This window comes from Lagopus muta, chromosome 3 (assembly GCF_023343835.1).
Source record: "Lagopus muta isolate bLagMut1 chromosome 3, bLagMut1 primary, whole genome shotgun sequence".
NCBI classification, from domain to species: Eukaryota; Metazoa; Chordata; class Aves; order Galliformes; family Phasianidae; genus Lagopus; species Lagopus muta.
Genome location: NC_064435.1, coordinates 62,751,464 through 62,765,086, shown reverse-complemented (window position 1 = coordinate 62,765,086; position 13,623 = coordinate 62,751,464). Strand labels below are relative to the sequence as shown.

Genomic DNA, 13,623 nt, shown 5'->3' with positions numbered 1-13,623 from the left:
GCTGCGGAAGTCAAAGGAAAGGTCGAGCCTAGCAGCGAGCACGACTCTAGGTTCACAGTAACAGCAGTCGTGAGAACTTCGCACTGAGTTCACCAAAACCAGCGTATTTTCTGCTGTTCTGACAGAATCACCCACAGAATGGCTCAGGACCCTGCAAGGAGGGCTGTCCCGGTGCGCCTGGCACCGCAGCCTATATATACGGATACAGAGGGGGTAGGGGAGCAGCTCTGTGATTCAACTCCAAATACCACAAACGTAAACTTTAGGGCAGGATATTCTGCCTGAGTGGCAGCGGGAGGAAGACGATAGGCAAAGTGAAGGCAGTGCCGAGGTGAGCGGCCTGGCTGTCTTCTGACGTGGGTTGATTCAGCACCAAAAAAGGTATCACAGAGGTAACGCTAAATGCAACCATCCACTTTCCACAAGAAGTACTTTTTTGTACCTGGCAGTCAAAACAATTTTATACTGCTGGAGTTTGTCTGCATACACATTCACTTTAGTCCTAGAAACCAAACACTCTGATAGGAAGAGTTGCCTGAGGTCTTCAGCTCAGGACATACTTTGCTGAATCCAGAGGTGCTGGTGGGAGAAGTTAATCCCTCTTTTTGCCTCCAAGTACCAGACTGTCAAAAGCAGCACTGTGTAAAATCTTTCAGTTAGCCCACATGGCTTAAGGACACCCTCATGCAAACACATCTCCAGAAACAGCAACTTCTGGGTAGGAGAGATGGAAAACAGCTGAAGCCTGTAGCCTTTTCCATTGATGGAAAGATTGAAAAGGTGATGCTATGTTCTTACCTGAGAGAAAAATATCAAGCAGAAGTAGAAGACATTGCTAGCCATGCCCACAGCTCCCGTTTCTCTTCATGGGCAGACAAGAATGCTTTTCTGTAAAAGTTCAATGCATTAGAGCACACCTATTTGAGAAGGTGTGGATCCTTGGCATCACAACAAAGTGGGTAAGTTTGTTTCCTCTGATTTAAGCAACAATGATGCTGGAGGTTTAAGAGTCAGCTAAATCTGGCCCAGAAGCATCAAGTTAGGGCTTCACAAAAAATGGCTACAACTAACTGTTCCTCCCTGTAACCTTGAAATGTTGGGAAAATACAGCAGGACCAGAATAGCAGGCCTAGGAAAAAAATGCATACTCACCAAACATATCATTCTCTAACTCCAGGTAGTAAAACTTAGAAAGAACTTAGGCCTTAAAGCCTTCCACAAATGCTAAAGACAGAGTTTTAAATGCAAAAACTACAACCTTGAAGAAAGTGGTTAACAGCAAGAATACAGCAACTCCAATCTTAGTAAGGCCAAAAGACATTTTTAGAACACAAGTGAACCTTTTTAACATGTGCATATCCCTTCATTCATTCAATGGCATTTTACACTAAAATGTTCCTCCAATTACAAATACCAAAGAAACACTTTAACTTCTAATAAGTTATAAAGCTTAGGTTTTTTGCTTATGAGCTCAATGTTTTGTTGTGGTCTTTTTTTGTGTGTTTGTTTTGTTGTTTTTGTGGTGGTTGTTTTGTTTGTTGTTTTGTTTTTTTTTTTTAACAGGCTCAGTGCAGTCAATATTTCACCAGCCAATGCCATAATCTATCAGAAGCATCAGTGAAAAAACCAACTCCTACTATAGTTACATCAGCTGTGGGCTCTGACTGACAGATGCAAGCACAGTTGGCTGCCCCCACTGAAATGTGTTATCTCAAGCAAAAGCTTATGGTTTTTGTTTTGGTTTTTTTTTAAGCTAACACAGAAGGCAAAGCATAGCACGTATTAGAATGTGACTGAGGTTATGACTGATTCTCACACAGCACTGTTAAAATAAATTTATGCCACTATGTAACATTCTATAAAAATTTACTAGTTACCATAGCAGAATAATCACTGCAATCTTTCCAATAAATATAGTGCGATGAATTCAGTGAAACCAGAAAAAAAGAACCTTTCAAAACAGCTCCTTAGTTATACCTTGTTTTAAGTGCCCCATTTGTGCATGAGCAGCATGTGATCTCATTTCAACCCCTATCAAGAAAAAAAAACAATCAAAATAAGCTATAAAAGACACAGTACATCAGAATTACATGTAAATAAACATGTACACTTGTATCAAGCTCATTAACAACTTAAAGCACCATTCAGAATTCAGTACCATATATGTTACAGTACATTCCATTTATTATGACAATTTAAGGCTAAAATAGGTACGACTCCCTTATAGTCAAGCTTCCTTATATTTATAAATGCATACAAACATTAAGTAATATAAACGTGTAGGGTTTTTCTTATTGCTCTGAACCGTCTACTGTAATATTGAACTTTCCCAGATATTGTCTCAGTGTTTTTTCAATCAAGTTGAAGTCCTAAAATTGCAACATATGGCACTTATATGGTTATAGACCTTCTTTCATTTCAGTTGTAAATAAATTCAAAAACATATCAGAAAATATTGCCCATCATTGCAAACTCTGTTACATAGTTAACTAAACAATTGTCCATAAGATACATAATTCACCACAAAGATTATTTCTGCAATTCTTCAGGAAGGATTTTCTTTTCAAAACAGTAGGCCTAACCAAGTGGCAAACAAGACAACCAGCAAGAAATAATTGACTACTTCCAGTCTAAAAGACTGGGCTTTAAAAAAAACAAAAAAGCTGAATATGTGCTCCAAAACAAAGAGCAAACTTTTTTCTTGCTCATAGAGCAATTATGTTTCCTAATTATGAAGGGTAATGCCTCATTCTGCCAGTGCCAAATTCTTTGACTGTAGCTTGTCCATTTCTTGTCCAATATTTCCTTCAATAGTATCACACTGGGCAAGAAAAGCCTGAAAATAATAATAAAAAAAGTGTTACAGAGGATGTAATTACAGCAATGGTAGACTGCTTCTTAAGAACAGAAACTAAAGTTTCCATCATAAATATGAAGATGCCAATTCAGTGACCACCGTCTGGTGGTCAGTTTTCATTTTTTACTTTTAATATTTCCATTTACTCAGAATCTAACAGAAACACAGGGCTTGATAAAGAAACCTCACTGGTCCAACCACTGAACTATTTGAGTTAAAGTTCATAATCAACAGTAAGAATCACAAAGCTTCAGACGGGTTTGCACTTTTAAAATCCTTCCTAAAATACATAGCCACAGTTCTGTAGCCACAGTTGGGAGGGACGATCACATTCAGTCAAAAGCTAAAGTAAGTTGTCATTAAATCAAAGATGAATCTATTTCTCAAGACTCTAAGTCAACATGAACCCCCATCTTCACTGATACACAAGTGTCCAGCAGTAATAAAGAAGAAGGAGGGGATAAAATAAAAAGAAAGAAAACTCACCTGAACCCTTTTCACCAATCCCTTCTTTTTCAGTCTGCAGTCATTGAAGTTCTCTGGCAGATTCTGCAATAAAATAAACAAGCTGATGTACTTAATGTTGAAGCTAACATATTAGACATACTGCAAAGACTGTATGTATTTAAAGATCTGAATCCTCTCAACAGGCATCTTGAAAACATCATGCCTGCAGTGAAGATAATTACACAAGGACTTAAAAATCATGAATTCAGAAAATGAGGGATACAGCATGCTGACTGTAAACAGCTGAGCTAGCAAATCTACCACATCTTCAGGTAACATAAAGCAGTAATTACAGAATCACAGAATGGCCAGGGTTGGAAGGGACCTCAAGGATCATGAATCTCCAGACCCCCTGCCATATGCAGGGCCACCAACCTCCCCATTTAATACCAGACCAGGCTGCCCAGGGCCCCATCCAATCTGGCCTTGAACACTTCCAGGGACGGGGCATCCACAACCTCTCTGGGCAGCCTGTTCCAGCACCTCACCACTCTCTCTGTAAAGAATTTCCCTCCTGACATTCAACCTAAATCTTCTCTCCCTCAACTTAAAACCATTTCCCCTTGTCCTGCAGTTGTCAACCCTTTCAAAGAGTTGATTCCCCTCCTGTTTGTAGGCTCCCTTTAGCTACTGAAAGGCTGCAATGAGGTCACCCTGCAGCCTTCTTTTCTCCAGGCTGAACAAGCCTGCCTTTGTAGGGGAGGTGCTCCAGTCCCCTGATCATCTCTGTGGCTCTCCTCTGGACCCTCTCCAACAGCTCTCTGTCTTTCTTGTATATACACTGCTTCCGTCTACTCTGGCACATGTTAACTCCTGCTGAGCATCAAATTCATTTTGTTTACAGACTATTAAAACGGATTAATTTATTATTCAATTATTCAATTAATCAGGGCCAGGAAGATGGTGAAGGGCCTGGAGCATCTCTCCTATGAGGAAAGGCTGAGTGAACTGGGTCTGTTCAGCCTCGAGAAAAGAAGACTGAGAGGGGACCTGATCCAGGTCTATAAGTATCTAAGGTGTGGGGGGCAGAATGGCGAGGCCAGACTGTTTTCAGTGGTGAGTGGAGACAGGACAAGGGGAAACGGCTGGAAACTGCAGCATAGGAAGTTCTGCACAAACATGCGCAAGAACTTCTTTACAGTGAGGTGACGGAGCACTGGAACAGGCTGCCCAGGGAGGTGGTGGAGTCTCCTTCTCTGGAGATGTTCAAGACCTGCCTGGATGCCTACCTGTGAGACCTGCTGTAGGGAACCTGCTTTGGCAGGGGGGTTGGACTCGATGATCTCTGGAGGTCCCTTCCAACCCCTACAATTCTGTGATTAATTTCTTACAAACACATTAACTCAATCACTTGCTAGAACTAGAACACGTCACCAGTAACACAGGCATTGGCAGTCTGCTTAACTGCATGTCTGCTATTCTCTGCAATTTATTCATGGAAGGTAGCAGATGTGAAGTGTTACGTGCTGACAGCTCTTAATTTAATTCAAACTGCATCACTTTCCACACTCCTTCCACCCAGTATGCTCATGCAACATCAGCTCAGCAATTGTTAGGTGCTTGGTTGTTTTGTTAAACTGTTTTGGTAAATTGGGGTGTTGGTGCAAAAAGCACTCAGGTTTATGCTGTTGGTTTTTTATTCAAACAGGTAGAACATCCATACAGATTATTTTTTATCAAACTTGCATGAACATTCTTAGAAATATAATGCTTTTATTCAAGAAGCACCTTTGAAAGTAAGTTATCAGGTTAAGTCCAGGAGTGTGTCATTCAAAATGTAAATTCTCCTACAGGAGCCTGTTCTGCCTACAATCCTTTCTTCATATGTTCTGTCATCTTATCTCTCACAGAATTACAGCATGAAATGGTTTCAGAAATTGTTGTCACATTTTCAACAATAGTTACAACAGTCTAAAATGAGAATTTTTGAAAGCACAATGCTTTCACACTATTCATTTTACAAGCTAAACTGCTCTTTACAACTCTATTTTCTAGCACTGTGTACTATACTTAAGACTTTGTTCACTGCAGCACATTAAATCTCCTTCCAATAAGCAGGACATTGTGAAAAGATCCTGTAAGATGTTTTCTTTCAGAAACTGAATGCTCCTGAGACATTTCAAGACATTTGAAAAGGTTAGTTTAATGCTGTGTGTGACTACTCTTCAAACACTAGTTCTAATTCATTAACAATAATGAAGGCCTTTGGAGTATTTAGAGCTTTCACAGAGGAGAACAAAGATTAGAACATATTACAAGGTTATATGAGATATCGTAAGAGATCTTAGAAATGACACCCTGTAACCACACAAAAAATCCTATTTTGTTTGTTTTCAACAACACAATTCACTTTTATGATGATGAAACAATCACAACAAACACTTAGCATAAAGAACATAGTTGATGCATACTACCTTAATCCTATCCCACAGGCTATTTTCAGGATACTACAAAAACTACCACACATCACCCATGCTGATCAGTTGTAAACAAGGATTTTTGCTGACACCCTATGTAACATCATTTTTGGTGTCGTTGTTTTTCTTAGTTTCTTTCAGAACTCCAAAACAATGTATTTCAGTATTTTAGTGCATAGCTTGTTGGTTGGTTTGTTTGAATTGAGTACCAGTCCTTCCATTTTTAAATTTAAAATTAAACAGATCAGTACATTGGGTAAGCACATTATGTTAACTCTGAAGCTTTCTCATCTAAGTAAATAGCAGCTTCTTTAAAACAAGCCATTAAATGGCAGCTTGCTTTATTTGTGAATGCACAAATGGTAACAACAAGGTAGCTCTGCTTTCACTGAAGAGATAACAGTATTTTTATGCTACTTATGCTTCAGAAAAAATTTCTCCCAAGGCTTTGATTTCAGGCTTATGATTCATACTACAAGATTTAAGAATTACTATTATGAAAAGCTTATCCAATATTCATTTACCCAAATATATTCAAAGATTTAGTAATAAATTCTCATCATTCCAAGTGTAAGTGACAGAACTTCACAGAAGCCAGCAAATTGCATGTTAACAGCACAATTACATTAGTTGTGGAGTATTTCCTTCTTTCAATCTTTGAAATGTCAATTTAGTATTAGCAGGAACGAGGAGACTGCAAAAAGCTTCATCAGAACAGAATGGTAATTTAAGTAAGGCTTACAGAGGAATTATAACTCAAATAATCCTCAAGGAGCATGAGCCACCAGAACATAACTATGAGTGTCTTGCATTTCAGAATAGGTTTTTTTCATTTGTATGAACACTGTTTCTCTGCAGTGTTCTGGATTCCACATCTGTCATTAATGAAAACATCATCATGATAACAAAGTAATCTCATCTCTCAGACTGCAATATTGGTCAGACTTCATGTAAATTAAGGGAGGATCATAAGAAATAAGTAGTGTCATGTCTGCCATTTCAAATTTTCCTAATAATCTCAGAAAAGCTTTTATTCATGAAGAAACTTTTCAGGTTTTTTTTTTTTTTTTTTTTTTTTTTTTTTTTTAAAACTGTGGTCAAGTCAAGCATTTTCTGTGTTCCCCTGAGATCTTTAATAAGCAGCGTGATTTGACTTTTACTCCTTGACCAGATGCTCCAGTTGCTAAAATAAATGCATTTCTGGTGATGCAAAGAGACAAACCAAGTGCTGAACAAGACCGAACTAGTGTTCCTCCTGACTAATAATAAAATCCTTCAAACATCTGCAGCTTATGGAAAGGCCCAATCTGTTAGACGTTCACAGGATCCCTCCGCCCCTCTTACTGTAGAAGCAGTAGCTATTTTAAACAAACGTTAAAACGTGTAAGTTACACCTACTGCACCCAAAAGCTTCAAGACTGAGCTACTTGAAGGCTATGTTTTCACACTTTAGGCAGTGACACCATATTTTAGTCCCACTCCAATACTGTACAACAACCCAACTACTTCTGACATTTCTTAGCTGAGCACACCTTTCAAATTCACAATCTGTACAGACATGGACCCTAGTAAAAAGGTGCCAAACTCAGCTCCCCTAATGAATGAGTTTGCCTGCTGACAGTAAGATAACACTTTTAGAACAGATAAAAATAAAATGCTTGCTTTCTCATCCTTGGCTCTCTGTAACCACGCAAACTTCATTTTGTATCAAGCTCCATGTTTCTGATCAATGCAAAGGACGTATGACAGACGCTTCAAAAAGATTTCCCAACAATTCTGCCAAATAAACAAACCGAAACATTTACAGTGTGAGCTGCTGATTTGTTTGCTTTCCACAAAGCACTGATGCTTCTGTGTCATTAGAAAATAGCTCAGTCTCTGCTAAAAAACCAACCATGCTGACTGAATCTCCAGCACACCTATATCATGAATAATATTCAAGACACTTGCCAGGATTTGCTTTTTTCTTGATTAACAAAAGGAATATTAAATACTGTATAAAGCAACTATAAAATACAGACAAAACTCCTAGTTGTAGACAAACTACTTTCCAAAAGATTTAGATTCTTCTGCTTTTTTTTTTTTTTTTAACCTCAGTAGAGTCCATTTACTGCTCACACATACCTCACCACCACTCTGTGCTGCTACCTCTGTACATTGCACAGCTACAGTAAATCTAAGAGATCTTCCATAAAGTTGGTGGTCTGTTCATCTGACCTGGTCTAGTATCAGTACACTGAATGGCTGCAAGATTCCACTTAACTACACATATCTACAAGACTGCACAGAAATTTCTCAGAGGTTTCCACGATAAACAAACAAACAAACAAACCCCAGTCTTCTTTGCATATTAAAGAAATAAGAGTTTGGTAAACATAACATAGCTTCATCCACTGGTGTGGAAACCTTCGCTTTATTTCTTGCTTAAAAATGTGAGGCTTTTCAATGCCACAGGCTCTTATTGATTCTTTACCAGAAGTTAAAAATAGCTACATGAAAAGGTAACAGTCTTTAGTCTTATCTCTGGCTGCTCTGCTTCCACAAGAGACAAAACTGAGGCACAGGGACTCCATTATTCCCTAAAGATGGTTATAAGACTTCCAAAATCTTGTACTAAACCTGGAAGTCCCCTGACCAGTACTACAAAGAATATGAATAGATAGATAATCACACCGTTATCATAAAGTTTACTAGTAAAGTTTGCCAAGACAAGCTAAAAGAGTAGAACTTGAATGAAAGATACCCATTTCATGTCATCTCAACAGGCTGCCTCAAATGAAGGTTTTCTGTAGAATGGGGATGGATACATAGGAATTAAGGCCACCACTTACAAATAGATGTTGCCAAGAAGTCTTATGGACTCATACAGGAGCAAGAGCTGGTCATCAAAGAAAAGAATTGCAAGCCAATTAACTATATTTGAAAGCCGAAATGAATTAGTTCATATTTTAAAATATCAAATAATTTACAAGAAAGATGCACTCTTAAAATTCTGTTTGGTTTTGATTCTTTTCTGTGGTCATTTACTTACAATGGCATCAACCTGTTCCAGGATCTTCATGAACTGCTCTGCAGTTCCCTTTATCCTCTTGTCCAGCTGTTTTAGAGCTTCTGCTTGGAGATCCTTTGCTAAAAATCCCTGATAAAGAAAAAAAGGGAAGAAAATCATTCCACACCTTACAGAATGCTCAGCCTCGAAAAATCTGTTGACACAACACAGCAAAAAACATATTTTATTGTCGTTTCAAGTACAAAAGGAACTCCCATCTCAATCTGTACTCTATCAATGTATAAAATCAACCAGTAAAATCTGTAATGTTTCCTTTTAGGTTAAACAAAACTCAAAGTAACAGGCATTTTCCTTTGAACTATAAAAGAAATGATCCGTTTTTCAAGACCTACAGATAACATTGTATCTTATTGAATAAATATTTACCTTTTTCCAAACACTGCTATATATCTCTCCATTTCAGAAACTCAAAAATGACATTTGAAATTCAGTAAAAAAAATTAATGTCTATTTTCTCCAGGGGCAGCTAAGTGGAGCAGCCTATTACTGACTACTCAAAAACTTAAGCAAACTTAAGATTATTGGTTTTTTTGCTGTTGTTATCATTTTGTTGGTTTTTTTTTGTTTTGTTTTGTTTTAAAGTATATACCTGTAAAACAATTTTACAAAGACAGAAAAGGACACAAAGCTGGCATACCTTCTGGATACTTGTGAACTCTTTATTAATTTCCTCTAACTTATTAGCTATTTGCTCCACTGACTTCTCCAGATCTTTTAACTTCTTTAATTCAGCTTCTTCTTCTGGACTATTCTGTGTATTCAAAAGTATAATATTCACAACTACGGAACAAATAGAATCACTATGCAGCTAAAGAGCAGCAACAACAGTGGTAAGAGACACAAAGGCTTTTGTTGACTTAAAATATACACTGCACTGTGGCTATCCTTTCCATAATTTAGCACCTATCATATAAGCTTCTCCCAAAACTTAGTAACAGATACAGTAAATGTGGAGACATATAAAAACACATTTAATGATACAAATTTGAAGGGAAGACGTAAAGCACAAGCAATTTTTCTGTTGCAGATTTTTCAGCATCTTGTAAATAGAAGTAACTTACAGATCAGGTGATATTACCTCATACTCCACTTGATAAAGCTACTCACAGATCTTTTTGCTGGAAACAATCCAGCAAATTCAGTACCGACAGTTGTTGGTTTTTTTTTTTTCCCCATTAGAAAAACGAAATGGGCAGAAAAGGTCATCAGTGGATGGGAGGTTCATGAGCAGTGACAAAGATCAAATTCAGCAGAAGCCTGCCAATAATGCAATTTCAGAAACATACGAGCTGCAGCATTATTTGCAGTACAACGCAAGACTGAACTCAGGTTTGTGAGTAGGTAAACAAGATTACTTTTATGCTGTAACCAGTATCTGTTTAGGAGCTGAACCATTAACAGAAATTAGGATGACGTATGGAAAAAAAAAAAAAAAAAAAAGCAATTCTGAAAGTAACACTAACCCTTTTCCCAATCAACATGACTTTGCAACCATTTTTAACACCAAGTGCTGACAATGGCTGTTCCAATTCTTTCAGAGATTTCCCTAAATGGAAAGGAAGGGAGGGGGAAAAAAAAACAGTCAAAACATTACTAATTGTAGTTAGTGCCATACAAACATCTTTTTAAAGACATTCAAAACAAGGACACCTGCAAGTGACTAAGATGAAACCTACTGTTTCTTATAAAAACCAACAGATTTATAAATTACCTTTGTATATAAGTTTCTGAAAAGAAACTGGAACACCAGTGACTTGTTCTATAAGCACAGCCATGTCTTGCAGCGTAGGCTCACCATCTTCCTGTTGAGAAGCAACCTGAATATTGTGTTTTTCATTACCTAATAAAATAATATAATGGGTAAAATAAGTGATACTTACTATCTAGAAAATATCACAGGAAAACAGTTTCTAATATGTATTTCCCATAATGTAGAAAATTCTCTAATCAGTGGTTCCTACACATAATTTTAATCTTAAATGAAAGTATTCTTAGAATCATAGAAATCACCTGGGTTGAAAAGATCTTTGAGATCATCAAGTCCAACCATCAACCTGACCTACCAAGTCCCATCACTAAGCCATGTCTCTCAGTGCCATAACTACTGCTGTTCTGTTGAACTCCTTCCTCTTGAAGTGACTCACCTCAGCTGAAAATTTTCTCATACTTTCTAATAACCTGAAGAATTGAATTGGAAGTATTCTATTGGCACAGTGGTCCTTCTCCATACCATTTCCCATCTAATTTTAAACAGTGCACGTGGTCTAAATGTCCCACAAGTTAAAGCACAAAAGCCCACACCTTCTTCACCTCTTTAATGTCCTACTTCTAGGCAACTTCTGATGTTGTAAATCTCGGGGAACCAGAGATGTTTTATCACTTCCTTTGCTCCCTAGTCTTTACAAAAGGCAAGCAATCCCTACACTGTCTCCTCTCCACCTGAAAGAATTCTCACAGTCCAAAGATTATTTTTGCCCGTAATACCACAGCTATGCAGCCTTAGCCACCTTGCGAAATCTCATCCTATACGTCACCTCTCGCTAGCGGCACATCCTACGCTCCCTAAATTACTTGCACACAAACAGCAGGAAGATCTCAGAGAAAAAAAAAAACAAAACCAAGGAAGATGTCTATTAATCTCTGCATCACAACAGAAACTTTCCACAACCCTCTGCTCCCACACATTCAAGGTCAGTCAATTTGAAAGTACCCACAGGAATCAGCCACCATTGGGTGCGGGGGAAATTAAAACAGAAATTAAATTTACAGGAAAAGAAAGCTCCAGAACAAACACTAGAAAGAAAACTATTCTTATGCCACTAACTTGAAGTACATTAATCTTCTGCAAAGAAGAGCAATAAAAATACTAATTTTAAAGTGCTCCAGCCTACCAAGGGTCACACATAAAGCTACACTGGGGAATAAAAACTTGCAAACGCCTCTAGTAGTATTTTTAAATTCCAAAATGGTTTTAAGCTCAAAAATCACAGTAAGATACTCTGAAATATTTTCCATAGACAGACCTTCTTCCCTGTTTATTTGGAGGAAAAACATATGAACAAAGAAAGCCAACAACACATCAATAAACGGAACTTTTCAGTCCTGATCTTGTTGCATTTCAGAAGATTGCTGTGAAACAGCTTCCTTGTGTAAAAGGCTGTGACTATCAGCATTTGAGGGAAAATAAAAACAGAAACGAGGAAGAGAACAGCTGAAGTTCACCTTGCAACAGAAACACTTTGAAAAATAAATCATGAAAACTACTTTGGACAGACTGCAAGAAAAACTCTACCATTGATCCACACAAGAATGAAATCAACATGGGTTAGAAATGGTTATCACAGCTTATAAGTAAACAATGATACCAATTTAAAAGAACTAAGGCATGTTTCCAAGATCTTTACGCTTCAATCCAGTATCTTCTACTGGTGAACTGATACACATGGTTGTGCTGTTGTTTTCTTTCTTACTCCTTAATTCCACCTCTCCCTATATTCATTCACAATGTTAATACAAAAACTGCCAGAAGCTACAGTTGCAGATAAAGGATGGTTTCTATTAGCTAATAACTAAATAATTACCAGATAGCAACTGGAAAGATAAAAATATTCTCTCACCTTCTTCTCTGCAATATCATATCTCCCTAACCTGAAACCCATACACTCATTCCACCAAACACAGTGGATATCAGGGGGAAGTTCTTTACACAGAGAGTGGTGAGATGCTGGAATAGGCTGCCCAGAGAGGCAGTGGATGCCCCATCCCTGGAGATATTGAAGACCGGGTTGGATGGAGCTCTGGGCAGCCTGGTCTATACCAGATCTGGAGGTTGGGAGCCCTGCCACAGGAACTCGATGATCCTTGTGGTCCCTTCCAAGCCATTCTACGAGAGCCCATCAGGTAGCACTGCATTCACTATACAGCACCGAATTCAGCTCTGACAAGTACTATTTAGAGGGAGACTGCTACTAGAAGAGATCCTCGCTCCACGCCCTCTGACAAGGGCAGCTGTGCCACCTGCAGCAAGCCGCAGTAGCCATTCCCTCCCTCCTGCAGGCCTCGGAGTCCCCCACCGCAGCCCGCAGCCGCTCTGGGCCGCCCCCATCCCGCCCAGCCGGTCGGCTGCTAACGATAGAAGCAAGACACGCACACCCCACACCCACCATCCCCGGGCGACTCTTACTGTACGTGACGGTAACAGTAACGGGGGCTCCGGGAACCGCCATCTCGCACCGCCACAGAGCAGTCGTCGGCGGGCACCGGCCCAGTCGCACCAGTATTGCGTCACTTCCGCCCGAGGCCCCGCCCGCTCAACACCGTCTAGCTGGCAAGTGACGTCACTTCCGGGAGTATGCAGTGAGAAGCAGGCCCTCACTCCGCCATGTTGCCCGGCGATGGGGGCTGTGCGTCGTGAGAGCCGCCCTGCTGTGACCTGCGCGCAGGAATGCGGCATTCCCGGCTTCCGACTGCAGCTCCACGCTGCTCTGTAAAAAGCACCTGTTGCTGGCTAGAGCTCGCTCTGTACAGATGTTTGTGCACCCAAGCGTGGCTTCACAAATTAGCTTTTCTATCAAATCAACGTTTAGCTCACGGTGTGAGCACTCATCTTCAGCGTTACAGCAGTCTCATGCTCACAACTGGTGAGCTAATGGGAGAAAGAAGTTTTTATGTGATTACTTATTGCTAGGAGACTAATTCATAAAATGATAGAATAGCCTGAGTTGGAAGGCACCAATAAGGATCATTGAGTCCAACTCCTGTCTCCACACAGG

The 13,623-nt window shown here is 39.2% G+C and overlaps 1 protein-coding gene across 2 annotated transcripts; it reads right to left on the bottom strand.

Annotated features, from left to right (window-relative positions):
• Window positions 1-399: 399 nt before the first annotated feature.
• Window positions 400-13,163, bottom strand: BAG1 (BAG cochaperone 1). Of its 2 annotated transcripts, none has more exons than XM_048940639.1 (7): window positions 13,015-13,125; window positions 10,563-10,691; window positions 10,315-10,397; window positions 9,489-9,602; window positions 8,813-8,920; window positions 3,344-3,406; window positions 400-2,836 (listed from the first exon to the last, which is right to left on the bottom strand). In XM_048940639.1, the coding sequence occupies exons 2-7, from the start codon at window positions 10,624-10,626 to the stop codon at window positions 2,747-2,749; spliced, it is 522 nt and encodes a 173-aa protein (XP_048796596.1). In that variant the 5' UTR covers window positions 10,627-10,691; window positions 13,015-13,125; the 3' UTR covers window positions 400-2,746. The 2 variants fall into 2 exon arrangements, with proteins under 2 accessions (XP_048796596.1, XP_048796595.1); XM_048940638.1 differs by having other exon boundaries at window positions 402-2,836; window positions 13,035-13,163.
• Between the last annotated feature and the right edge of the window lie 460 nt (window positions 13,164-13,623).